Source organism: Ostrea edulis, chromosome 3 (assembly GCF_947568905.1).
Source record: "Ostrea edulis chromosome 3, xbOstEdul1.1, whole genome shotgun sequence".
NCBI lineage: Eukaryota > Metazoa > Mollusca > Bivalvia > Ostreida > Ostreidae > Ostrea > Ostrea edulis.
The window spans coordinates 38,900,618-38,926,744 of NC_079166.1; the positions used below are offsets into that span (position 1 = coordinate 38,900,618).

The following is a 26,127-nucleotide window of genomic DNA, read 5'->3' on the forward strand; positions in this document are numbered from 1 at the left end:
TTGGTAAAGATAATATCAAAGGCGAAAGATTGGAAGTGTAAATATCCTAGCAATATTTACTCAGAATTTTCCCCCCTTTTTAATTGTAAGAGATTATCATTATATAAACACTTTCACATAGTTGTCTTTTTAAGAATGAATTCTACTGACTACTCAATATGTTGCCCTTGACCTAGCTTTATAACTCAAGGTCATTTTACCATGGTGAAAAGGAACATTGATATACAATGTAATTGGGAGGGAGTGTATGTTTTATTTGTTTTGAAAAAAAATGTATATAGGTCAAATGGTTTCAATGAGCTTTGTTCTATCTTGCAGTATCTTTTGGAGGCCAATGTGAACAAAAATGCCATTATTGCTATAACACAGGTATGAACATTTGATTTCAATTAGAATTTTAAACTTTTTAAAACTTGTACATGTACTTAGAAATGTTGTCCAGAGTTCAAGGACAGATCAATCAAAATGAAAAGCATAGGATATGTGTGATGATGCTGCGGTGCTGAAAGTTAAAACTTTGCCTCAGGTAGCAGAAAATTGCAATTTTAGTGTAATATGGTTCAGAAAAAAAATTCATAATACCCCAGTGGGACTTGAATGTACAAGCTGCAGATTCCTTGCATAACACCTTAATCTGCTAAAAGAACAGACTAGATTTCTGATTTTATTTTTGCATTTACAGCATATAAGAATCTGTGACAATGTGTTATTTGTTTTTAAGAGGAAAGAATATTAAAAGTATAACCATAAAGCTTTGTTCATGAATTTATGTACTAATGAAATGATATTTATGGACAAAACATGAATTTATGTACTAATGAAATGATATTTATGGACAAAACATGAATTTATGTACTAATGAAATGATATTTATGGACAGAACTGTAAAGTTTGATGCCCATGAAATTGACAAAACCACAGAATTGTATTCTATGTTGTATTTCTAAGATAAATAAGGTACATTGACAGTATTTTATATTAACATTACATTCTGGTCATATTTTTAAGATGAATTAATCAGAATTTTCCTTTAGCCTTTCATTTGTGTTGGGAATATACAAACCCCCGTATGCTCTGTGTAGAACTTTATTCTGTTTTTGTGTTGGGATATACAAACCCCTGTATGCTCTGTGTAGAACTTTATTCTGTTTTTGTGTTGGGATATACAAACCCCTGTATGCTCTGTAGAGAACTTTATTCTGTTTTTGTGTTGGGATATACAAACCCCTGTATGCTCTGTATAGAACTTTATTCTGTTTTTGTAGCCCAGACGAGTTGCAGCCATCACGATATCACAGAGAGTGGCAGAAGAACAGGGGACAGAACTGGGACAGCGGGTACTCTAAAATTTCATTTCTGATTCTCTTTTTTTTCCCCCTTACACGTTAGTTTTTCATCATACAAGACCAAACTTTTGATGTGCGTATTGTAAACCATCCTTTATTTGTTCTCAAACTTTATAATTCCATCTGTCACATTTTTTTTTTTCAACAGGTTGGTTACTGTGTGAGATTTGAGGATGTCACATCAGAGAATACTAAAATCAAGTACATGACTGATGGAATGCTACTAAGGGAAGCAATCCTGGACCCTCTAATGAAGAGGTCTGATAACCTACATTTTAAGATTCTACGGGACATTGTACTAATTAAAAAGCACAAATGTCAGAAATATCAGATGATAAGGAAATTATAAGAGTTTATCTGTTTTGCCAGCAAAATGTTTGTGAAGTGCTAATCTTGGCCTATTATGTGACTCAAAAGGTTAGATTTTTTCTGGGGGTTTCTATGGTGTGAGTGGACGCAATCTTTATTAATGTCATTAACAATCTATATTTGGAATGCTTCTAAGTACATGACTGATAGGCTGAAAGCTCAAGTGATCTTTTCTGATCGCTTGTTGTCCGTCATCTGTCTGCCTGTAAACTTTTTCAATTTTGACTTCTTCTCCAGAACCACTGGGCCAATTTCAACCAAACTTGATAAAAAGCATCCTTGGGTGAAGGGCTTTCAAGTTAATACAAATGAAGGGTCATGCCCTCTTCAAAGGGGAGATAATCACAAAAATGCAAAAATAGGATGGGGTCATTTAAAAATCTTCTCACAAACCACTAGGTCAGAAATGCTGAAATTTACAGGAAAGCTTCCCAACATACTTAAGATTGAAGTTTGTTAAAACCATGGCTCCCAGGGGTAGGATGGTGCCACAAAAGGGGATCAAATATAGGGAAAATCTTTAAAAAATTTCTTCTCAAGAACCATTGGGCTAGAGAAGCTTACATTTACATGAAAGCTTCTTGACATAGTGCACTCAGGTTTCTTCAAATTGTGGCCCCCAGGGGAAGGGTGGGGCCACAATGGGATCAAAGCTTTACATACAAACATAGAGAAAATCTTTTTTAAAAACTTCTCAAGAATGACTGGGCCAGAAAGGTTTACTTTTACATGAAAGCTTCCTGACATAGTGCAAGTTCAAGTTTGTTAAAATAGTTGCCCCCGGGGGTAGGATGGGCCTACAATAGGGGATCAAAGTTTTACATGCGAATGTTTAAGGAAAATCTTTAAATATCGGCCAAGAAGACTCAGGTGAGCAATATGCCCATGAGTCTCTTGTTTGAACAGGTATTGATCACATATATATAATAATTAACAGGCAAATGGCTTTCAGACAATTGTCATGATCAATTTGTAAAGGTTAAGGTCACTCATTTCATATCCCTGTATATTTTAAAAAAAATATCTCAATTCAAAAATTTCTCAAAAGTTGTTGTTCTTTTGGAATCAGGTCTCTCAAAGTAATTTTGGAAAGACCAAGGTCAATCAGAACATATACCTTATATGAAGAAAAGCACAAATAAGTAATAAGTAAATGACTTTCAGACCAAGGTCACTCATGGTCATTTTGTAAATGGTCAAGGTCACTCAACATATATGTTATATATTCGAAAAACCTTCATTTCTATAGTATTTCTACAGTTATTGATCATTATGCAAATCATTTATCATATGAAGTAGTTGATTGGTTCGATGCAGTTTGGGGAGCATCCGTCAGTTTTACTGATATTCATGTTTTACGTGCCTCTATCCCCTCACTCTTTAAATTATCAATTTCATACTTTCTTGATTTTTGTGAACTATGACATATGTATATGTAGTTGAGTTCTTTCATTTGCTTGAGTAGGATGGAATATCATGTGATTTAAACAATCCTGACTTTTGAATAGCATGATTGGGCAAAGATAATGTACCATAAGGTCAAATTATCAGAAATCCTAGGCTGGCGAAGATGAGATTACCTAAGATTGACATAATCCAGCACAGGTACATGTATGATAATTGTCCATTTTTAGGTATTCAATAGTGATTTTGGATGAGGCTCACGAGAGGACTATACACACAGATGTTCTGTTTGGAGTGGTGAAACAAGCTCAGGCCCGGCGGAAGTCGAGGGGAATCAGACCGCTCAAAGTATGTGTCCAACAGAGACCACAAATTCACTAATACAGTGTGCAGAATATCAAATATGTCATCCACATGTCTTCTTGTCATTTTTTTTTTGTCCGTCATTGTATATACATGTACTCAGAAGCATACTACTACACCACTCGCACGAAACGGTACGAAACGATTCTTACACAGAACACTGAACGATTTATGCAGAACACTGAACGATTTATAAATGCAGAACACTGAACGATTTATAAATGCAGAACACTGAACGATTTATGCAGAACACTGAACAATTTACACAGAACACTGAACGATTTACACAGAATAGTTCAAAACGATTCTTGCACAGGATACTGATCATTCTGAACTGAAATGTTAATATTCTTGAAATTATAAAGGTTGAGGAGGAAATGATAATGATCCATTTTAAAATGATTGTTCATGTCTGATGCGGTGATGTGTTCCCTTTTAATCATCTGTTAAAACATATGAGGTACCCAGGGACGGCAATTAAAAAAAAATCTATGGGTGCTTGTCATTGGTAGAAAATTGCATATATGGTGGGTACCTACTGCCAGAAAACTGCATCTGTGGGTGGTTGTTTTGATAAAATCTTTATTTTTTACCGAAACTGAGAGGAATGCAACAAGAGAAGGGAAGGGTTGCAAGTAGAATGTGAAACAAACGCCGTTTTCTGTCTTCATTTTATCTCGGTCGATGAGGTTCCGCGATCCGGTTATCGAAACGATTTGACTCTAAAATTATAGCGACCGGAAATTAGGATTATCTCCCTTGTCCAAATTGGAAAACGAAACGTGCTCGTGGTCCATTGAAACGGTTTTTTATTTTTTCTAGCTGCAATAATGTAGCCCTATCCAATTTTTTTTTATTCTAACGTTTTCGGGATGAGGCTACAATTCCATAGGATCTCTGTAATGGTGCAAATAATTTTATGAATAACCGATAATAAACTCTGCACTGTGTATTAGTCCCAAATGTTGTTTACACTTACAGTTACACCAAAAGGAGTACCAACTTTGTGCTCGGGCATGTCTAATAAAGGTGTTTTTCATTAAATATAATGTACAGCATGCAAAATTCTTCGTCTGCTCCGCCATGCTTGTTATCGCGAAATCTCGTAGGTGGATCTAATGAAAAAGCTAAACATTTACAATCAGTGCGAAAATGTAGTTACTTGAGCCACTTCGACGAAGAAAGGAAAATCATATTGTTGCAGAAAGAATTTACACTCTGCTGTTCGGTTTTTAACTTGATATTAAATTCAAACCTTTTCAATACCGACGAAATAGCTTTCGCCTCCATACTTGTCCATTGATGTAAATACTACTTTATATGACATATGCAAATGACTTGACAATCAGAAGTTGAAACTTCAGTACATCAAACATGGCGCACAAATATGAATCGAGAAATTGGAATTTATCGAAATTGTTGAAAACGGTAGAATAGAGCCTCACAAATCTTAAGTTGCAGGTTGTAAATTTATATATTGACTAAGAAACATAGAATATCATTTTATTTATGTAAAGAGACACATTTTCTTGTTTTTTAATACTCAAAATACTAGTCAATTTTAAAACTTTTAATAGTTGTTTTTGAACATTTACAATACTAGACTTTTTATGAACAGGTAGACTTATAAAATTAATTTAGTCATCATGTTTAAGAAAGACAGTCTTGATAAAATAAATTGATGGTTCTATGATCAAGCTTCATTGATGGCCAGTTATTTGAATGGTGATGACACCCAAGATACTCTTCTCTTTACTATCATGCTTGGGAACATCTGAAAATAGACCTCTATTCAGGGGTTATAAATAGTCATTCATACATATTGAATTTAAAGAAAAAGTGTATTTCACATTTATTTCACTTCTATGGGTGGTGCCGCACTATCTAAAATTGCTTCTGTGAGTGGTCCCTCATTACATTTTTATGCTTCTATGGGTGGTTACCCAAATTTTAAAGTGCCTTCCCCGGGTACCTCATATGTTTTAATGGAACAGCCCTTAGTAGTTCGTTGTTTGGGTTCCTCAATTATTTCATCATTACTGAATACATTTTGATGATAATTGTCCTATCACGGACAGCGTGAATAGCGTGAAAACAAGGATACCCTACGCCGTTTCCCGATCCAAATTAGTTGCATGTGCGCCCAGTCCTGGCTTCAGTCGCTGCTCTTACTCTCCTTAACATTGACCCGATCAAGGTGTTTATTGACCTTTGAGGGATATCATTCCACTCCTGAATAAGAGCGTGAGTGAGTTGACCGATGTTATGTGGGACGTTGACACACTTCCTAACCCTCTTGTCCAGCTCGTCCAACAGATGCTCGATTGGGGAAAAATCTAGACTGTATGGTGGCCAATCAAGAACTGGGACATTGTTTTGAGCCAAAAAGTTCACGACAAATCCTAGCAACATGGGGCCTCGCGTTGTCCTGCTGTAATGTAAGGTTACGTTGATGGATAAGAGAAAGGACATATCATCTCATATGTTACTGCTTTAAGATTGCCATGGATAACCACGAGAGGTGTTTTCATACCTTGAGATATCCCTGCCCATACCATAACAGACCCTTCCCAGAATATGTCGCTTTCCATTACGCAAGCATCAGCATATTGCTCACCATGACGTCGATAGACACGTCGTCTGTCTGACCTGTAAAGCGCGTGAAGTGAGACTCATCAGTTAACAACACACATCTTCAGTGGGCCAAATGAAACCGATTAGGTGCATGTGCAAACAGCCATTGCATTCGATATTGGTGTCGCCTGTGTGTAAATGATGGACCAACATAGGGACATCATAGCCTTAGTTCAAGTGAAGGGCCATGCCCCCTTAAAAGGAGAGATACTCACAAAAATGCAAAAATAGGGTGGGGTCATTTAAAAATCTTCTCAAGAAACACTGGGCCAGGAGGGCTGAAATTTACAAAAAAGCTTTCTGACACAGTGCAGATACAAGTTTGTTAAAACCATGACCTCTGGAAGAATGCTGAGCCACAATAGGGGATAAAAGATTTACATGCGAATGTATAGGTAAAATCTTTGAAAATCTTCTCAAGAACCACTGGACCAGGAAAGTGCAAATTTACATGAAAGCTTTCTGACTTTTTGCAGATTCAAGTTTTCATGGCTTTCAGGTTGGGTGGGGCCACATTAGGGGATCTAAGTTTTTCATACAAATGTTTTGGGAAATTCTATAAAAATCTTCTTCTCAACAACCCCTGAGCCAGGAAAGTACAAATACATGAAAACTTCCTGACATAGTGTAGATTCATTTTTGTGAAAGTCAAGAACCACGGGGGGTAGGTTGGGGTCACAATAGGGATTAAAGTTTTACATGTGAATACGTAGGGGAAAATCTTTAAATATGGGTCGAGGAGTTTTAGGTGAGCAATATGGGCCTCTTCTTGAATGTGCATACTAGCTGACCATCAGTGCCAACAACTTGCTGCCATCTAAAATCTGTTACAGATGTGTGAGAGACGTATGTAATATCTTGCTGTTTCCCTGATGCCCAACTAAAAGGGATATTGTTTTCTCACATTATCACCAGTGTGAGATCGACTTAACCCATGTGAGACAGCCATGGGAGATTTTTCTTTCTCTCATATCTACGTATGTAAGATACAGATATTCTATGAAAGAAAGGTATGTAAGATATTTCTATCTTTCATATCATGTGACGTTTATCTTACATATCCCGTGACGTCATAATCAATACACAACTAGCTTGCAACTTACCTCGCCTCGATTGATAAACACTAGCGTCTGCAAAGCTCTTGTACAAAAAAATGACAGATTGTAATGTCCCTGATAACGTCCAGGTGTATGTGACCAGACACAAAATTACACATTCCTTGAACAATTACTGCACACTCAACAACAGTCACAAATTCCTCATACACCTATGTCATCCGGTACATTATGCCAGTTCACAGAAACCCAGCCCACACGATCTACTAGTTCTAGGCCTACCTCCACATTCATTCTGCCACCGTCTACTGTCCCGATGTGTCTCAGGTGAAATAAGTGCCTTCAATGTCCATGAGACTCGAGTCCTTGCACGCGTGGAAAACGAAAGTCTAGCCATGCCCATATTCACCAACAAAAACCACTTGGAATTTCTCTTCACACACTCGTCATTAAATAACTGTTCAATTAATATCAATATCAATGCTCCTCTAAGAAAAAACCGTGCAGTTGTGGATTCATATTCTGATTAGGTCTGTCTCATATTCTGATTAGGTCTGTCAAAATGTTTCGCGCTGATGGACTGTCGAGTTACGTCACGCATCACCCTGATTATTGATTTATTCAAAGAGGAATAACTCTAATACAATTCACTTATACACTCGTCGGCCGATTTTTTGTCTGCAACGTAGTTGCCAAAATGAAGGTCGTAGAATTCGATTCTGGTGTTATTTTTAATGTACAGCGAAAAATTAATTAATTGGAAAATTCTCAAAATGGCGTCGCTAGGCACAAGGAAAACGGAAAACTCTAGAAATATGAGAGAAAAATACTCTTATGAGTTGCCATGAAATATTAAGGTGATTCCACCCTCGGGGTTGCAAAAAAGCGGTAAAACCCTCGGCAAAGCCTCGGGTTTCACAGCTTTTTTTGCAACCCTCGGGTGGAATCACCTTATATTTCATGGCTACTCATAAGAGAGTCTTATAGTCTCACACTGCTGTGACGTCATTTGATTGTGATGTCATATATTTTCTATGATTTACGTTACATGGTGATTATTTACGTTACACAATGAAGTAAAAATATTTTGCATTGTTATCTTTAAATTTTAATGTAGTATAGCTTTCTGGTGGACAACCTTGGGTTTTTTAGTTTACACTTACTGTGTAAACCATTTTCGGTTATGCTCTTTCTGCCTATCTAATTAGTTTTTGCATCGAAGTTCAATTGAGGATTTCAATAATTTAGAATTGTCTCAAAGCTCCTAAATTTATGCCCTAAACTGTAGGTAAAATGTGAGAAAAATAATCCTTCATGATTTACTCATGTGGGATAGGGAAATTCCACCTCTGTAACAAGATTCGCTGTCGACTCGGCAAAGCCTCGTCCTAGACTGCGAATCTTGTCCCCTCGGTGGAATTTCCCTATCCCACACTCTTACTAATGAAGGATTCTATTAGTCTCATATATACCATATTGCCAGGCTACATGACGTTGTGAATGCCTCTGCATTATCAGACCAATGTCCTATCAACTTCATTCAATCGCGACACTTCGCTCTACAATCACTTCAAAAAGAAATGTTGTGTAACTGATTTGTACTGTTCCAATGTTGTTGAATGATTTGCCAGCACATATTGTGGAGGAGGACACCGTATGCATGCTCCCTTGAAAAATCTACTGAAAGCATGCAGTGTCAAATGGGGTCACAGTTGGCTGGATTTTAACTGATTCAAAAGAACATTTTCACAGTAAACAGAAGTAGTTCAGTGTCGAATTCAATTGAATTTTGTTCCCATGTGTAAAAATTATATTACTAAATCGGAACTTACATTTTTTTCTGCCAATATACAAAAACAAATTATTGAGTAAATCAAAACTTTCATTTTACTTATGATTAGCTAGATTTGGATTATACACAAATAAATGGTGTGTTTTTTTCAACTTCAGAAATCAAAAAAAAAGATGCAAAAATTATATGGTCTTGGAATGTTGATTATTCAACTTAACTAATCATTGATTCATTGCTCTTTTTTAAAATTCATTCAAACTGAAAATGAAATGGACCGTAGGACGTGTCTGTTTCGCTACTTGCATATTCAGTTTGAGTGTCGTTAATTTCAAATATATATCGTCGACTGACCAGTTTCTGTGACCTTAGTGATAAACTGCAATTTTCTCACTTGGATTAAATAAATAAACAATACACCTACCTTTAAAGTAATTAAATTCCTTTATTTTCATCCAAAAATTCCAACTCTATCAGTACGTTAATTGAATATATTTTCGTAACAAAAACATGTTACCTTGTGCTCCTAAAACAGTGACATCACCTATTTCGGTGGCAATTGTTAATATAGGTTTACCAAAACTTTGTAACTGTTAAAACGTACATACAAGAGGAATGTGCAACTAAACGTCGAGGAATAAAATAACATACATGTAGTGAAAAATTCTAGACTTTTGTTATACTTTATATTAATTTGAGGGTTTGCTGGAAAAAGTAATAAGTAAATGGGTTTATTTTTGGGGTACTTGTGTTGATTTTTTGCTTACTCTCCTTCTAGTAGTTCATTTTCGGGAGGAAATTGAAGACGTACTTTATATATGTTTGCAAACACAACGGCGAAATTGATCAGATCCTGTTGCGGCTTGGCAGACGGAACATGGTGGTGAAGGTCAGGTGGTGTTGCATTTGCCCACTCCATGTTTTCTGAATACTCTAATTCATGCTTGGTGGTCGGTTCCAATGTGTGCGTTAAAATCACCGAGAATGATGAGTTTATCAGACTGTAGAACACATGACACAAAAGAGTCGAGCTCCTCATAAACCCTGTCTTTGGTTTCCTCAGGGTTCATCACTGTTGGAGTGTAAGCACTGATCCAGTGTGCGAAATTAACCATGGACCGATAGACAATGTCTATAGAAAATCGAGTCGGTCTATAACGATCAAAATAGCTATAGACCGACTTGTCTACAGGAATTCTGAGTAAATAACTGGTTCTCTGCTGCTTATTTAACATATATGAGAAGCGGAACCAGTTTATATGTAGTACGCTGATGTTTCTGTTCATCCTTTAGCTGTAATAAAATGTTCCACAATGTAATTACAAAAATCATTTGAATCAGATTATTCCATTTTTAACGGGGGGGGGGGGGGGCAATTTGATTTGATATTTACTTCAATGTAGGCCATTTTCGTGTAAATTTGGAATGTCCATTTTGAATGGTTTTAAAAATATGTGGAAGGTGCACGCACTTGAATCAAACAGAAAGCTGTCAGTACAACAAGTTCCAGCAAGGCTTATCGCAGAAAATCATGAGAAAATGAAGAAACGTAGTAGAAGTGACTTAGATGAAGAATCAGACATTGAAACTGAGCTGGAGCAAAATGAAAAACGAAACGAAATTCTAATTGAAAAACTTGACGTGCACGAAATTGAAAAAGAATAAAATTAGTCTATGAACAAATTGCCAAACCGAATTTGTGTCAATTATTTATTTTTTAATAACAATGAATATTGCATGTTAAATTTCGGTCCATAGGAATTTGTTGTGGTCTATAGGAAATAAAATGACTATGGACCGAAAGTCTATAGGACTTTAAAGTTAGTTTTGCACACTGCTGATCAGGGTGGTATTTGTCTTGTGTCTGAGGAGGAGCTGTACCTTCAAGAATGCTTGTGAGCTTCTGGACATGCTTTGTTTTTTGATGGTGAAACCTATTCCTACCTCGCTTCTCACGACTGCGCTGGTGTAGCCACCACCAGTCTCAGTAAGTTGGCCTTTCCCTGCAAAGCGCATTTCATTAAGATAGTAGAGTAGCAGTCCAGTTCCCTTGCCACTAGTGCAGTCCATTTGGTGTTGTTAAGTAGCGTTCTAATGTTCCAAGACATGTTCCTTTGCCTTCTTTCTTGTGTTTCAACCTCTAAAAAGGGATCCCTGCTAGCCGCTGTATGCCGACTAGAGTGAGGCAAGACAGGGTATTTTAGGGCACATTTTCTAGCCCTGTCCTCAGGCTAGGAGCTTACAAGCAGAGCGATCCTAAAGAGGACTGTTCGGTCAATCAGGAGGTTGCCGGGCTCCACTGCTGCCTTGGTTCAGTGAAAAGTGACCACTTGTCCTGAGCCACCTGTGGTCATGGTCACAACTAGAGCTCCCAGTGTATCCTCACCTACTGCTTCGTCGCTTCCCCATCGCCAAAGAGGACTTAATAAGATGACAGGATGGCGATGTCATGACTTGCGCGTGACTTGGATTACAGTGAGGGAGACTTGCACAGGATCAATCTCACTCTCTCGTCCTAATGCACCAGATCCAGTGGCAAGACAAAAGTCAAGATGTCTGAGGATGGACCAGGATGCAGGGGCTACCAGATGGTGACATATTTGCCAGTCAAATGCCATGCAGTCAACCCGCCTTACGGGCCCCACTCCAGATTTTCTTTCAGGGTTTACTCCCTTAGCTGTCTTCTCTCCTGATATCCCCATAATGCAGTAGAGCTATTTGCCCATAACTAGGAGTTTGGTTCGTGAGGCAAACAAAATACATATTTCAAACAAAGTACTACCATGTATTTATTTTTATCAAATTTATGAACAAACAACATGTGTTTTATAAAGGGGAGATATATGTTTTAATCCACAAAAGCTGTTCCTCCTAGCTACTATGTGATGATCTGGGTCGAGTGTGCCCATGAGAGTTAGTCCGTTCTAGGACAGCGACATATGTAATGCAATTACAGGCTGTCCAGTGGCGGTGTCTTCCCACTTAGCCAACATTTTGAAAAAATACAGGTAACTCTGTGTTGGCTAAGTGGGAATTGGGTGCAGGTAGAGAACAAAAGAATTTAATTACAGGTAGGCTATAGTCTGTTTTCAGATATAACCAGAATAAGGCAATAAGAATATTTTGTAGGATATATACATGTATAATGATAGAATATATTGAGATTCTTTCCTTTTTTTAAATAATTCATTTAATGATATTATGATTTCTATAATCAAATAACTTTAAAAATTATCTTTTTTAAATAATGAGCTGGTTTGTTTTCCTTCTATTTATGAATTTTATTTTGCTGGATCTTACTTTAAATTATAGCTTAACGTTAATGTACCTAAAAAAATACCAAGTTTCAAATGATAAACATTAAATATTTATTTAGTTATTTTGTTTTATCATGCAATTTAGAATTACATTTATGGTAGATACTATTTCAACTCTAAAATACATGATATGAAATAAAAAGTGCTTGTATAAAGTAATAATATTTTATTAATGTTGCATATTAAAATGTTATAAGATATGATAATAAATGAGACACAAATGAAATAGAAATCATGTATCGACAACCTGTGAAAACAGACTATAGCTTGCTGATCACTCAGGTGTAAAAATCAAAATGTTGACTATGTGGGAATAGGATTTTTCAAAATGTTGGCTAAGTGGGAATAAACCCCAGTGGCCCTAAAATACCTTTAAAAAATGTTAAATTCAAGGTGAAGTCCTAAAAAAGCCTAATTTCTCCATCAATTCCTATTTTCTAAAAGTATATTTCTACTCTAGCAATTTTGAAAATGCATTCAAACTAAATATGACCAGTGGATCCATGTGTCAAGCTTGTTTATTGGTTGTGATTTTGTGACAAAGATGTAACTATTAATGTTATAGCCAATAATAGCTGGAAGACGCTCCTCCTGCACGGAAAGTATTTTTGTGAGTTTCTTAATTGCAAAAATTTCGAAAGTAAGACCATTTAAATGTCTAAAACTGCCCCAATTTAGTTATGAAAATCCTGATTATAGCCCTAAATTTTGGTAATTTTAGCCCTAAAATTAGCCCTTATTTTTGCCAGAGAGTGCTGGACAGCCTGGCAATAAAAAAAAACCCATGACTTTTAATTGATCTGGACACAAAATTAAGAACCTCAACACCTGAATGGTTATAAATGAAAAGAATGTACATGTTTTCAAATATATACATGCAAAATATCACATTTCAATGCGTCCAGTAAATATGATAAGATTCCATCCTTAATTCACTGATGGAGTTTGCTGGCAATAAATAATTCATTAGTTAAACGAGCATGAACTATTCAAATTTACAATATTGTACTTATCCGAGTTCATGTATTCTCATTAGTGTAGCACTTTGTATTTTATGCCATGGATATTGTCTGAGTGATTGTTGGTAGGAGTATAGAGCAGCCTGGAGGTTCCCTGAGATCTGTTGACAGATACCCAGGATCTGCCATGATATGTCTCTTAAGATCACATTTACATACAGCCCCTGATCATGGTGAACTAGGACCTGTAGATCATTAAGAGCTGTTTGTGCTCTCATTGTGTCAGTATGTCTGTAACACAAGAACTCCAGCATGTGTAACACAACTAGGGGTGGGATGAACAAAATATGATGGTTCTGTAAGGAAACCATCTGCTCTGTCATTAATTCATTGATATAAATGATTCTGTTGTATAATTTGATATCCCATGCTACAGCATGTCTTAACTTTGTAGACCAGGACCGTCCCCCTACAGCCTCGGTATACCTCTCTGTGTCTACTGTCCAGTTATACATCACATATGGCTGAGCTAAGTTGACCTTTGTCATCTCTATCACAGACAAAGCTTCTGTGTATCTGAGTGTCTTGTAATAATACATTGCAATGTACAACCCTTCAGAAATACACCCAAACTTGGCTGCGAGTTTCAACATGTGACAGGACATTCTGTCAGCAATATACATCAGCTTGTTTTCAGTGGTGTTGCTGTACATGTTTTGTAATGTAAAAGCAGCACTGTGAAGGAGGGAGGCTGTAAGTTCCTGTAACATGACAACTTGATACTGTGTCAGGGGTGAGACTGTCAACTGTTCTACTGTGTTTAGGTACTTCATGATGAGGCAGAGGTCTGATGAGGTTAATGCATATTTTTGTTCTATTTCACTGAACATTTCTGTATCAAACTTGATTTCAGATAGCAAAGTGTGTTCATCAGTACAAATACTGAGTCTGGGGTTATAAAGCACATTCATGATATAAGACCCGAGGGAAGGACTGTGTAGCAGGGATGCTAAGCCTTTTTCATAAAAGCCAAACAGTCGAACAAATAATCTGTTTTGTGCTCCACCATGGATATTACTGAGAAACATGTTGTTTTCTGGAATGAAGAAGTTAGGACAGACTCCCTCATACACCCATTTAAGGATGAGCTTAAAGCAGTACCAGAAACATTTCAGGATATTCTGTGGACACCAGTTAGGTATTGTGTTTCGTTGCATCGTCCAGAAAACTGCTGTCTTCATGTGATAGGAACACAGTAATTTCTCATTATCACGTAATCCATTGTTAATGACTTCTTTTAAAAACAATTTTAGCAAACCGTAAGTTAAGAATTGACAGTGGTTCATTGAGTACACAAGTTTTTGTTCTGCCAGAGAAAATGAAATTCTCCATTCATTGCTTTCATGATTTCCTAATTTGTGTCCTGTTGCTACAAAGTGACATCCACTTCTGACTATGTCCCTAACAACCTGTGGCTGAGGCCATGTGTGACATCTGTCTATCCAAGAGGAGGCAGACGGAGGCCAAAAGTCACACACAAAACAGTGGGCATCATCATATTCTATTCCATCTCTAGTTCCACTGCCACATGGACCATGTACTGTAGAGTTGGTCCTTATATCAGAACATGTGATCTCTCTGTATTTAGAACTTGATATATAATGTCCACCATTCATTGTGACTAATGCTGAGATAACTCTGTTGTCTGCTCTTGGTGACAGTAATTGAAGTAAAGTAAATCCGGGTGGACTTTCAGAAGAGACAGAGAGAATCAGGAATTGTCTGTGCACATTGTAAAACTGGGTCTGAGATAAGTCCCAGATCACTCGGTGGATGTTTAACCAATACATGATATCAATATCAGATCCCTTCATTCTGAATCCTTCTCTTCTACTTCCACTCAACATCATCATGTTCTGGTTACTTCTTGTTACTCTATTCCACACCATCTCATCAATGTCTGTCACATCTCTTCTCATTGCCACCAGTTGTGAGGTCCCCACAGTATGACACAGTCCCACAAACACAGACTCTGACATATGCTGTATACCTGTTTCACTGACAAAATAGAGATTATTAATAGAAACTTTTATGCTGAAATAGATAAGTTCGTTAGAATGAGTTAATTTAAATTCCTATTGGGTTATATATCATTTGTTACTTACATTTGGGGTGTTATACTAGGAGAGTCCATTGCTAAATATTGATGTGGGTATTTACAGGTGTGGAATTCCCACTTTATCTACTTTCATTTTGTTTCAGTGTACGACCTGTGTGAACTTAAACATACTGTCTGATTAAAACCACCCCCTTCTCCTTACACATGTCAAACGAGACTAAGAAGGGGGTGGTTAATCAGACTGTTGAAGATAATTGACTTCCTAATCCTGTTTGGAACATTTATAATAGAAGGAGTTATATCATGTTCTTATATTTTAAATGGGATTTATTTCTTATTGATTTTAACATTGTTTATGATTTTCTATATCAACTGTGAAATTATATAATAATAATGATAAATTCTTTATTTAGACAGGATAACACCATTAGTATAAATGACTAGTTTACATTGTGGTCCTGTATAAAACATATTCACAGACAGATAAATGAGAGAATAGAAAAATAGATAACATAATATAAAATATATACATAAAATATACACATGATATCACTGGGAAAAAATAAATATAAACATATCTATATATCACTTATCTGAGTAATAATGCTACAAATATGCTGATTTAAAAGATATAATCGAACCACAGCTTCTGACAGACTCAGGCAACTGATTTATTAAAATTGTGGAGGAGACCTTAAAAGACCGTTTATAATATTCAGTTCGAACTTTTGGTAAATATATAAAATGCCACTGTCGCTACTTCTTGTTGTTCTGGAACTAACTTGGCTGACAAAACAAAAAACGTTCATATATTCTGGTGTCATATTTTTAAGAATCTTAAAAGCAAGCACTTTTTCTATATATAAAATAATCAAGTCACCTTTCAATTAATACATGAAAACTCATACATCAAGAAATAAAATTAAAGGGATATGACTAAAAATAATACAGTTTGGGGGATATGAAAACAGTAGAAGCATGTAGTAATTTCTGCACAATCAATATCACTCTCTAATTACCCCCCCCCCCCCCAATAAAACAAAATTCAAATGAAGGGCCATGACCCCTTCAAAGATAATCATGAAACAGCAAACATAAGGTGGGGGTCATTGAAAAATCTATTCAAGAATCACTAGGCTAGAGAAATTCAAGTTTACATGCTTTCTGACAAAGTGCAGATTTAAATATTTATTAAATTCATGGTCCCCAGGATTAGGGTGGGTGTACTACAGGTTATCAAAGTTTACATTCTGATATACAGGAAAATCTTCTTATCAAGAATCACTGGGTCAGAAAGTTGAAATTTACATAATGGCTTCCTGATATACCCGGTAGAGTAGATTCCAGTTTCTAGCTCACCTGAGCTAAAAGCTCAAGTGAGCTTTTCTGATCACCTGTTGTCCGTCGTTTGTCCGTCTATTGTATTTCTGACAGGTTGATTCAAGTTTGTTAAAATCATGGCCCCCAGGGGTAGGATGGGGCCCTCAACAGGGGATCAAAGTTTCTTCAAATGAAGGGCCACGCCCATTTCCAGGGGTAGATAATAGCGGAATAGTGAAAATACATTGACAATTTTAAAATCTTCTCCAGATCTCCATGGTAAATTTCAACCAAACTTAGCACAAAGCATCCTTGGGTAACGGGAATTCAAATTTATTAAAATGAATGGGCAAGCCCCTTTCCAAGGATAGATAAGAGCATAATAGTGAAAATACATAAATAACTTTAAAAAAAAATCTTTTCCAGAACCACTGGACCAATTTCAACCAAACTTGGCACAAAGCATCCTTGGGTGAAGAGGATCAAAGTTTGTTCAATTGAAGGGCCATGCCCCCTTCAAAAGGAAAATGATAGAAAAAAATAGGGTGGGGTCATTTAAAAATCTTTTCAAGAACCACTGGACCAGAAGAGCTGAAATTTACATGAAAGCTTTCTGACTTAGTGCAGATACATGATCCCTGGGTGTTGGTTGGGGCCACAATAGGGGATCAAAGTTTTACATGCAAATATATATGTAAAATCTTTGAAAATTTTCTTCTCAGGAACCACTTGGTCAGGAAAGTACAAATTTAAATGAAAGATTCCTGGCATAGTGCAAATTCAAGTTTGTAAAAATCATGGCCCCCTGAAATAGGTGGGGACCACAATAGGGATCAAAGATTTACATGTGAATATAGAAGGAAAATCTTTAAATATGGGCCAAGGTAACTCAGGTGAGCATTGTGGCCCTTGGGCCTGTTGTTCAAATCATGGTCCCAGGGGTTAGAGTTAAGGCAATAATGGGGGATCAAATTTTTCTAAGCTAATCTATATAGGAAAACACTTCAAAAATATCTTTTGAACTATTAAAGCTAGGGATATACTTTCTTTACAGCATGACCTTTCAGGTGATGCAATAGAGTATAATCTTATGACCTTGACCTGGAAGTTTGACCTAATTTTGATAAAAATCTAACCTATATAATATGGCTTGAACTTTTAAGGTAGATCTTTCATATCTTATATGGCGAGACCTTTGATTTCATATCTTGACCTTGTGACCTTGCACTTGGAATTTGACATTCAAAAGTATTGTTAAGAAAAAATAATCTATTAAATATATCCAGAACTATTTTAGATATATGGCTTTCATGTTTTGTATATAGATTCTTTATGACAAGTTCTTTCACTTCATACTATGACCTTTGACCATGGAATTTGACCTACTCTTAAGAAAACATACATTTTATGTGTCTTCAGAACTATTTAAGGTATAGGTCTTTCATATTTTGTGTATAGATTCTTTGTAACAACACCTTGTGATACAATCATGTCTGTTCTTGTGAACCTGATCTACTTTTAAAAAAAAAAAAAAATCCCAGATCTAATCAATATCTCCTGAACTATTTAAGGTAGATCTTTCATATTTTGTATATAGATTTTTTATGACACATTTTTGTTATACCTTGGTGTTTGACCTTTTGACCTTGAAGTAGAAGTTTGACCTACTTTTAGTAAAAATATTACCTATTCAATATCCTCTGAAGTACATGTATTTAAGACAGAGCTTTCATATTTTGTTTACAGATTTCTTTGTTAAGATCTTTGTCTTATCCAGAACAGCAAGGTCATGTTAGTCATATTGATGTTGAGGCATCTCTGCGATCCTTTGAGGCTAGGTTGAGGCCACAATATGTGGTAAAAAAAATTTCATTGGAATAAAGATTGATGAACAAATCTTTTAAAAGTCACACCAGCTGAACAACCGCAGGGCCAAGGTGACTCAGGTGAGCAATGTTGCACATGGGCCTCTTGTTGAAAAATAAAACGTGATCAAACACGTGTATCAAGACTTAATTATTCCTATATTCAAAAGAAGAAATAAACCAACTACTGAGGAAGAAATTTCCCTTGTCTCTGGAGACTACCAAGGGTGTTCAAATCAAGGGCTGCAAATCGCATGTGTAAGGGTGGAAGAAACCTTTCTTAGTACAAATTTCTGATAAAATAAGAAAGTTTCCTTCCACTCTTATGCATGAGTTCTTTTTTCATGTTTGCCTCTCTATCAAAATCGATCCTTTCACTTTAGAGTTCTGAATGACAACGCAAAGACAAAAGACTGAACGCTTTGTGAATGGTGAATGCTTTGTGAACGCGAGCGGTTGGTGAACGATGAACACAAAACTGAATTGTGAATGCACAGGAAAATGATAAAAGTAGAACGTTTCATGGACTGTATCGCTAATGTTTATTATTAATGACCTTGACCTTGGAAAATGACCTTGTTTAAGGATCATGACACATTATCTGTTGAGTTACACAAGACCTTCTAATGCCAATCCATTATAACATCATGTGACCAAGACACAAAGAAGAGTGGAAGGACAGAAGATGGACAGACAAGTAGATAGACAGAAAGACATGGGGACTCATATATACTACTCTAACCACAGGGGCATCTTATACGCTCTGTTCTCTATCACATACATGTTTACAGTTCAAAAACAAAATTAATGTTTTTAATAAAAAATGCAATTTTGGTAGAAACCACCTATAGATGTTTGAAAGCTAAAAGGTGCATTTTTTCCTGCTTTTCCATATATATATGTTATACTGTACACAATGTACACGTGAAATTTGCTTTTTGTTTGTGTATCTGATTGCTGCGTAAATTGATGTGAAATTTGCGATCATTTCATGAGAAATAATTAATACTTTTAGTACTTTTACAAAAATGCACTGTGCTTTGTTTCGACTGAATATATTCAGAACTGTAGAACATGCAGTTTCCCGATTCTGGTATATTTTATTATTTATCCATTGATTAAATGTATATATCTTACCTGATTATGAAAAAAGTACATGTACAAGCAAAGGGAAAACATCCGAAACATTCCGAATGAATAGTTTGTATTGCATTCACCGTGCACTCACCATTCACATTGCACTCGAGTTTGTGCTACAATAGTGTTCTGCATTCGCTCACCGTTCACCGTTTTACTTTACCAACCGTTCATCAAACTGTGTTCAGCATTTGTTCTGAGTGCGTTCACCGTTCTCTCTGTGTGCGTTCACCGTTCGCTCACTGTTCAAGTGGGAAAGAAGAGCATTTCAGGGACTATCTGTTTTGACCAAACCTTTGCAATGTAGAAATGTTACAAGCTTATACTTGGAACACAGGTTTTTGAACAGACAATGTATCATGATCCTGTATCAAGGTCATACAGTAATGTTTGTCAAAGCCACAATTTTGTACTAGAAGGGCCATACATATTGTAAAATTTGTTCATGACCACATAGTGTGTCAACACCCAGAAACAAGGTCGTTTGGTTAATGTGTTATGGTGAGTGGTCAGAAAAAGTTTAAACATAACTATGGGTCACAACTTTGTAGATGTTCATGTTTTGCAAAAAGTTAGTTTATGACCAGACAGTATGGTATAACCTTAGACTAATGTCAGTCAGTTAAGGTCATTTGCAAAAATGTTAGAAATATCTGCTCCAAGTCATAATTTTGTAATGGATGACCGCTAAAGTGTCTCACTAGATATTCCACTTATCTACGGTATATTTTTCTATTTTCAATCCATCCAATAGAAATTATAATGCTAGAAAATGAACGTGTGGTTTTTGTTACAGATACTTGTAATGTCTGCCACAATGGACGTAGATCACTTTTCAGCATACTTCAATGCTGCCCCGGTGTTATATCTGGAGGGAAGGCAATATCCTGTACAGGTAAAAGTCAATATTTATATATATCTATGTTTTGTCAGTATGTATCCTGTGACGTTTCTTTGTTATTCTCAGTATAAATCATGTCACCCAATGGACCTTTTCAACTCAATGTAAGAACCTATTATTGTGAAAAGAAACCTGATACAAATAAACCAGCCATTTATTTCATCAATAATGGCCAATGTGAGAAAAATGTTATCTTTTAAATTTAATGACATAATTTGAATTTGTTATGTGAAATGTGTTTACTTATTATGATATTGATTATTCATTTGAATGCAATAATTGTGTAGAAAATTTTCTTGCAATCTCCTGTCTTCCAATTTAGGTATACTATGCCCCAGAGCCTCAATCTGACTACACGTTCTCTTCCATAGTCACATTGTTTCAAATCCACAGAGTGGAACCCCCAAAGTAAGTTATTGATGATTAATATATATACAGAGTGAACCCCAAAGGAAGTTCTTAATGATTTATATATATATACTGTCAGCGTGAACCCCAAAGTAAGTTCTTAATGATTAATATATAAGTTCTCTTTGTGTACTTCAAATAATCAGAATTTTGAGCAAATCAAGGATGCACATTTTTCAAGTGCACATACAAAATTTTCGCAGTGTCAATATTTTTTTTAACAAAGAAATGCAATCCATAATCAGTGCTCAAGGGAAGAATATTTTGCGCATTGCTATTTCATGTTGATTACTACAATTAACCCACAATACTGTTATTCTTTTCATGTTCCAGTAAGGACATACTGATGTTTCTAACTGGGCAGGAGGAGATAGAGTCTGCCGTGAGAACCATAAGGGACATAACTCGGTCAGCAGAAGAAAACATGGCTCCCCTGATTGTCTGCCCTTTGTATGCAGCTCTCCCTTCCTATGCTCAACTCAAAGTCTTCAAACCAACTCCTAGGGTTTGTATCAAAACACACAATTCTCATGTAAAAAGAACAAATACGAAAGAATGTAAACAAATTTCAGGGAGGAAAGTACAGTGCAACCTGTCTGTTCTAGGTGTTGTGCAATCTGAAATATATCTATGAATTTTGGCAGTAAGCTTTGAATACTTATATCTATTAGTTTGTTTAAATCAATTCTTTTTGTCTGTGTGTGTGTATGTTTAGAAAAGTTTCAATATATGACTTTTCAGAATAAGAAGATGAATATGGCCACTGATATTACTATGCATTTGTGAGTGTCCCTGTGTGATTTTCAGAAATGTAAGATCTTTGTGACCGCCAGTATTGAAATGTATTTGTGAATAATATCCATGTAATTTTCAGGGTTGTAGGAAGGTATTGTGACCACCAGTATTGATATGTATTTGTGAGTGATAACGTCCATGTAATTTTCAGGGTTGTAGGAAGGTGATAGTTGCCACCAATATTGCTGAGACTTCAGTCACCATACAGGGAATCAAGTTTGTCATAGACTCGGGGGTTGTCAAAGCCAAGTAAGGAACTACTTTTGCATATTATCTGTTTCATGAAAGATATCAAGTTTGAATTTGTTATGGGAAGCTGCCTTATAATTTCAAAACATTATAATTGTATACTCATACATGTATTTAAATGAAACAAAACCTGTAGTTACTTGTTTTTAAATTTTTTTTAATATTTTACTATCCAGAGTATTCAACCCCAACAGTGGCCTTGACCTTTTGAAGGTTGTTAAAGTGTCCAAGGCCCAGGCCTTACAGAGGACCGGGAGGGCAGGGCGGGAATCAGCGGGGTCCTGTTACAGGCTTTATACTGAACAAGAATTTGAACACTTTAGTGACAACACTGTCCCAGAGATCCAAAGGTAAAGGTCTGCAAGAAAACTTGGGGGTCATTAGGTGAAAAGTTCAGTGTCAACAATGTTCCACTGAAATCTAGAGGTAATACAGGTCAAATGAGAAAGAGAGGTGGGTGGGGGTAGTTTAGATTTGTAAGGCACCACATACCAACAATCTCTTTGGAAAATCTCAGAAATTTAGATTTGAGTGTCTGTTGAATGTGTATTTTGGTGAAATCTGTCCAAAGTTAAAAATTGGGGTTTGTTAAGCATTTTAAGGTATTATTAATTTTCATTGTAATATGTTCATAATTAAAAATATGAGTCTGATTTGCAAAGTTTTATGTATTATCTCAGAGATTAATGTATGAATGATTTATTTCATATATTTAGGTGTAATCTATCCAGTGTTGTCCTTCAACTTCTGGCCCTCGGAATCTCTGACATCATCAACTTTGACTTCATGGATAAACCATCCACAGAGGTACCTATACAATAATTCTGATTGTACTGTACACAGAGGTACCTATACAATATTTCTGACTGTACTGTACACAGAGGCACCAATACAATAATTCTGACTGTGCTGTACACAGAGGTACCTATCAATAATTCTGACTGTGCTGTACACAGAGGTACCTATCAATAATTCTGACTGTGCTGTACACAGAGGTACCTATACAATAATTCTGACTGTGCTGTACACAGAGGTACCTATACAATAATTCTGTCTATACTGTACACAGAGGTACCTATACAACAATTATCTCTGTACTGTACACAGAGGTACCAATACAATAATTCTGTCTGTACACAGAGATACCTCTACAATAATTCTGACTGTACTGTACACAGAGGTACCTATACAATAATTCTGTCTATACTGTACATAAAGGCACCTATACAATAATTCTGACTGTACTGTACACAGAGGTACCTATACAATAATTCTGTCTATACTGTACATAAAGGCACCTATACAATAATTCTGACTGTACTGTGCACAGAGGTACCTATACAATAGTTATACCCCCCGCAACAAGTTGGGGGGGGGGGTATACTGGAATCGGGTTGTCCGTCTGTCTGTCCGTCCGTCCGTCTGTAGACGCAATGGTTTCCGGGCTCTAAAGCGTTATCCTTTCCACCTACCGTCACCATATCATATATATGGACTACCCATGGGATGAAGATGTTCCCTATCGATTTTGGGGTCAAAGGTCAAGCGCACTGGACATTGAAGTAGCAATATGGTTTCCGGGCTCCAAAGCGTTATCCTTTCCACCTACAGTAACCATATCATACATATGGACTACCCATGGGATGAAGATGTTCCCTATCGATTTTGGGGTCAAAAGGTCAAAGGTCAAGCACACTGGATATCGAAGTAGCAATATGGTTTCCGGGCTCTAAAGCGTTATCCTTTCCACCTACAGTCACCATATCATACATATGGACTACCCATGGGATGAAGATGTTCCCTATCGATTTTGCGGTCAAAAGGTCAAAGGTCAAGCACACTGGATATCGAAGTAGCAATATGGTTTCCGGGCTCTAAAGCGTTATCCTTTCCACCTACAGTCACCATATCATACATATGGACTACCCATGGGATGAAGATGTTCCCTATCGATTTTGGGGTCAAAAGGTCAAAGGTCACGCACACTGGACATCGAAGTAGCAATATGGTTCGGTTTGTCATGCCATTTGTTTTTTACACTCAGAAAAGAGGTAGTTTATACCTATTACCAACACCCTTTGGGAGATTGGGGTAAGCGGGGGGTATTCTTAGTGAGCATTGCTCACAGTACCTCTTGTTCTGTCTGTACACAGAGATACCTATACAATAATTCTGTCTGTACTGTACACAGAGGTACCAATACAATAATTCTGACTGTACACAGAGGTACCTATATAATAATTCTGACTGTACACAGAGGTACCTTTACAATAATTCTGTCTGTACTGTACACAGAGGCACCTATACAATAATTCTGACTGTACTGTACACAGAGATATCTATGCAATAATTCTGACTGTACACAGAGGTACCTATACAATAAATCTGACTGTACACAGAGGTACCTATACAATAATTCTGACTGTACACAGAGGTACCTTTACACAATAATTCTGATTGTACACAGAGGTACCTCTACAATAATTCTGTCTGTACTGTACACAGAGGCACCTATACAATAATTCTGACTGGACTGTACACAGAGGTACCTATACAATAATTCTGACTGTACACAGAGGTACCTATACAGTAATTCTGACTGTATACAGACAGTACCTATACAATATTTCTATCTGTACACAGAGATACCTATACAATAATTCTGTCTCTACTGTACACAGAGGTACCTATACAATAATTCTGTCTGTACACAGAAGTACCAATACAATAATTCTGACTGTACTGTATGCAGAGGTACTTATACAATAATTATGTATGTACACAGAGGCACCTATACAATAATTCTGACTGTGCTGTACACAGAAGTACCTATACAATAATTCTGACTGTACACAGAGGTACCAATACAATATTTCTGACTGTGCTGTACACAGAGGCACCTATACAATAATTCTGACTGTACACAGAGGTACCTATACAATAATTCTGACTGTACTGTGCACAGAGGTACCTATACAATAGTTCTGTCTGTACACAGAGATACCTATACAATAATTCTGTCTGTACTGTACACAGAGGTACCAATACAATAATTCTGACTGTACACAGAGGTACCTATACAATAATTCTAACTGTACACAGAGGTACCTTTACAATAATTCTGTCTGTACTGTACACAGAGGCACCTATACAATAATTCTGACTGTACTGTACAAAGAGGTACCTATACAATAATTCTGACTGTACACAGAGGTACCTATACAATAATTCTGACTGTACACAGAGGTACCTTTACACACTAATTCTGATTGTACACAGAGGTACCTTTACAATAATTCTGTCTCTACTGTACACAGAGGCACCTATACAATAATTCTGACTGTACTGTACACAGACGTACCTATACAATAATTCTGACTGTACACAGAGGTACCTATACAATAATTCTGACTGTATACAGAGAGTACCTATACAATATTTCTGTCTGTACACAGAGATACCAATACAATAATTCTGACTGTACTGTACACAGAGGCACCTATACAATAATTCTGTCTGTACACAGAGGCACCTATACAATAATTCTGACTGTACACAGAGGTACCAATACGATAATTCTGACTGTACTGTATGCAGAGGTACTTATACAATAATTATGTATGTACACAGAGGCACCTACAATAATTCTGACTGTGCTGTACACAGAGGTACCTATACAATAATTCTGACTGTACACAGAGGTACCAATACAATATTTCTGACTGTGCTGTACACAGAGGCACCTATACAATAATTCTGACTGTACACAGAGGTACCTATACAATAATTCTGACTGTACTGTACACAGAGGTACCTATACTGTAATTCTGACTGTACTGTACACTTAGGTAATTATACAATATTTCTTACTGTACTGTACACAGAGGTACCTATACAATAATTCTGTCTCTACTGTACACAGAGGTACCTTTACAATAATTCTGACTGTACTGTACACAGAGGTACCTTTACAATAATTCTGACTGTACTGTACACAGAGGAACCTATACAATAATTTTGATTATACTGTACACAGAGGTACCTATCAATAATTCTGACTGTACACAGAGGAACCTATACAATAATTCTGTCTCTAC

At 36.5% G+C, this 26,127-nt stretch overlaps 2 protein-coding genes across 2 annotated transcripts in view; one reads left to right on the forward strand and one right to left on the reverse strand.

Moving 5' to 3' along the window:
- Positions 1 to 26,127, forward strand: part of LOC125673125 (ATP-dependent RNA helicase DHX33-like) — a 31,801-nt gene that overhangs the window by 1,457 nt on the left and 4,217 nt on the right. Inside the window, exons 2-11 of the mRNA XM_056160665.1 lie at positions 319 to 369; positions 1,266 to 1,337; positions 1,495 to 1,604; positions 3,350 to 3,467; positions 20,474 to 20,572; positions 20,901 to 20,986; positions 21,320 to 21,491; positions 21,933 to 22,030; positions 22,207 to 22,380; positions 22,747 to 22,837. Of these exons, the coding sequence (XP_056016640.1) occupies positions 1,552 to 1,604; positions 3,350 to 3,467; positions 20,474 to 20,572; positions 20,901 to 20,986; positions 21,320 to 21,491; positions 21,933 to 22,030; positions 22,207 to 22,380; positions 22,747 to 22,837 (891 nt within the window). The 5' untranslated portion in view covers positions 319 to 369; positions 1,266 to 1,337; positions 1,495 to 1,551. The remainder of the gene's footprint in view (positions 1 to 318; positions 370 to 1,265; positions 1,338 to 1,494; positions 1,605 to 3,349; positions 3,468 to 20,473; positions 20,573 to 20,900; positions 20,987 to 21,319; positions 21,492 to 21,932; positions 22,031 to 22,206; positions 22,381 to 22,746; positions 22,838 to 26,127) is intronic.
- Positions 11,732 to 15,497, reverse strand: LOC130053423 (uncharacterized). Its single transcript, XM_056160664.1, has 2 exons — positions 15,402 to 15,497; positions 11,732 to 15,294 (listed from the first exon to the last, which is right to left on the reverse strand). Exons 1-2 carry the CDS (start codon positions 15,428 to 15,430, stop codon positions 13,287 to 13,289), a joined length of 2,037 nt encoding a protein of 678 aa, XP_056016639.1. The 5' UTR covers positions 15,431 to 15,497; the 3' UTR covers positions 11,732 to 13,286.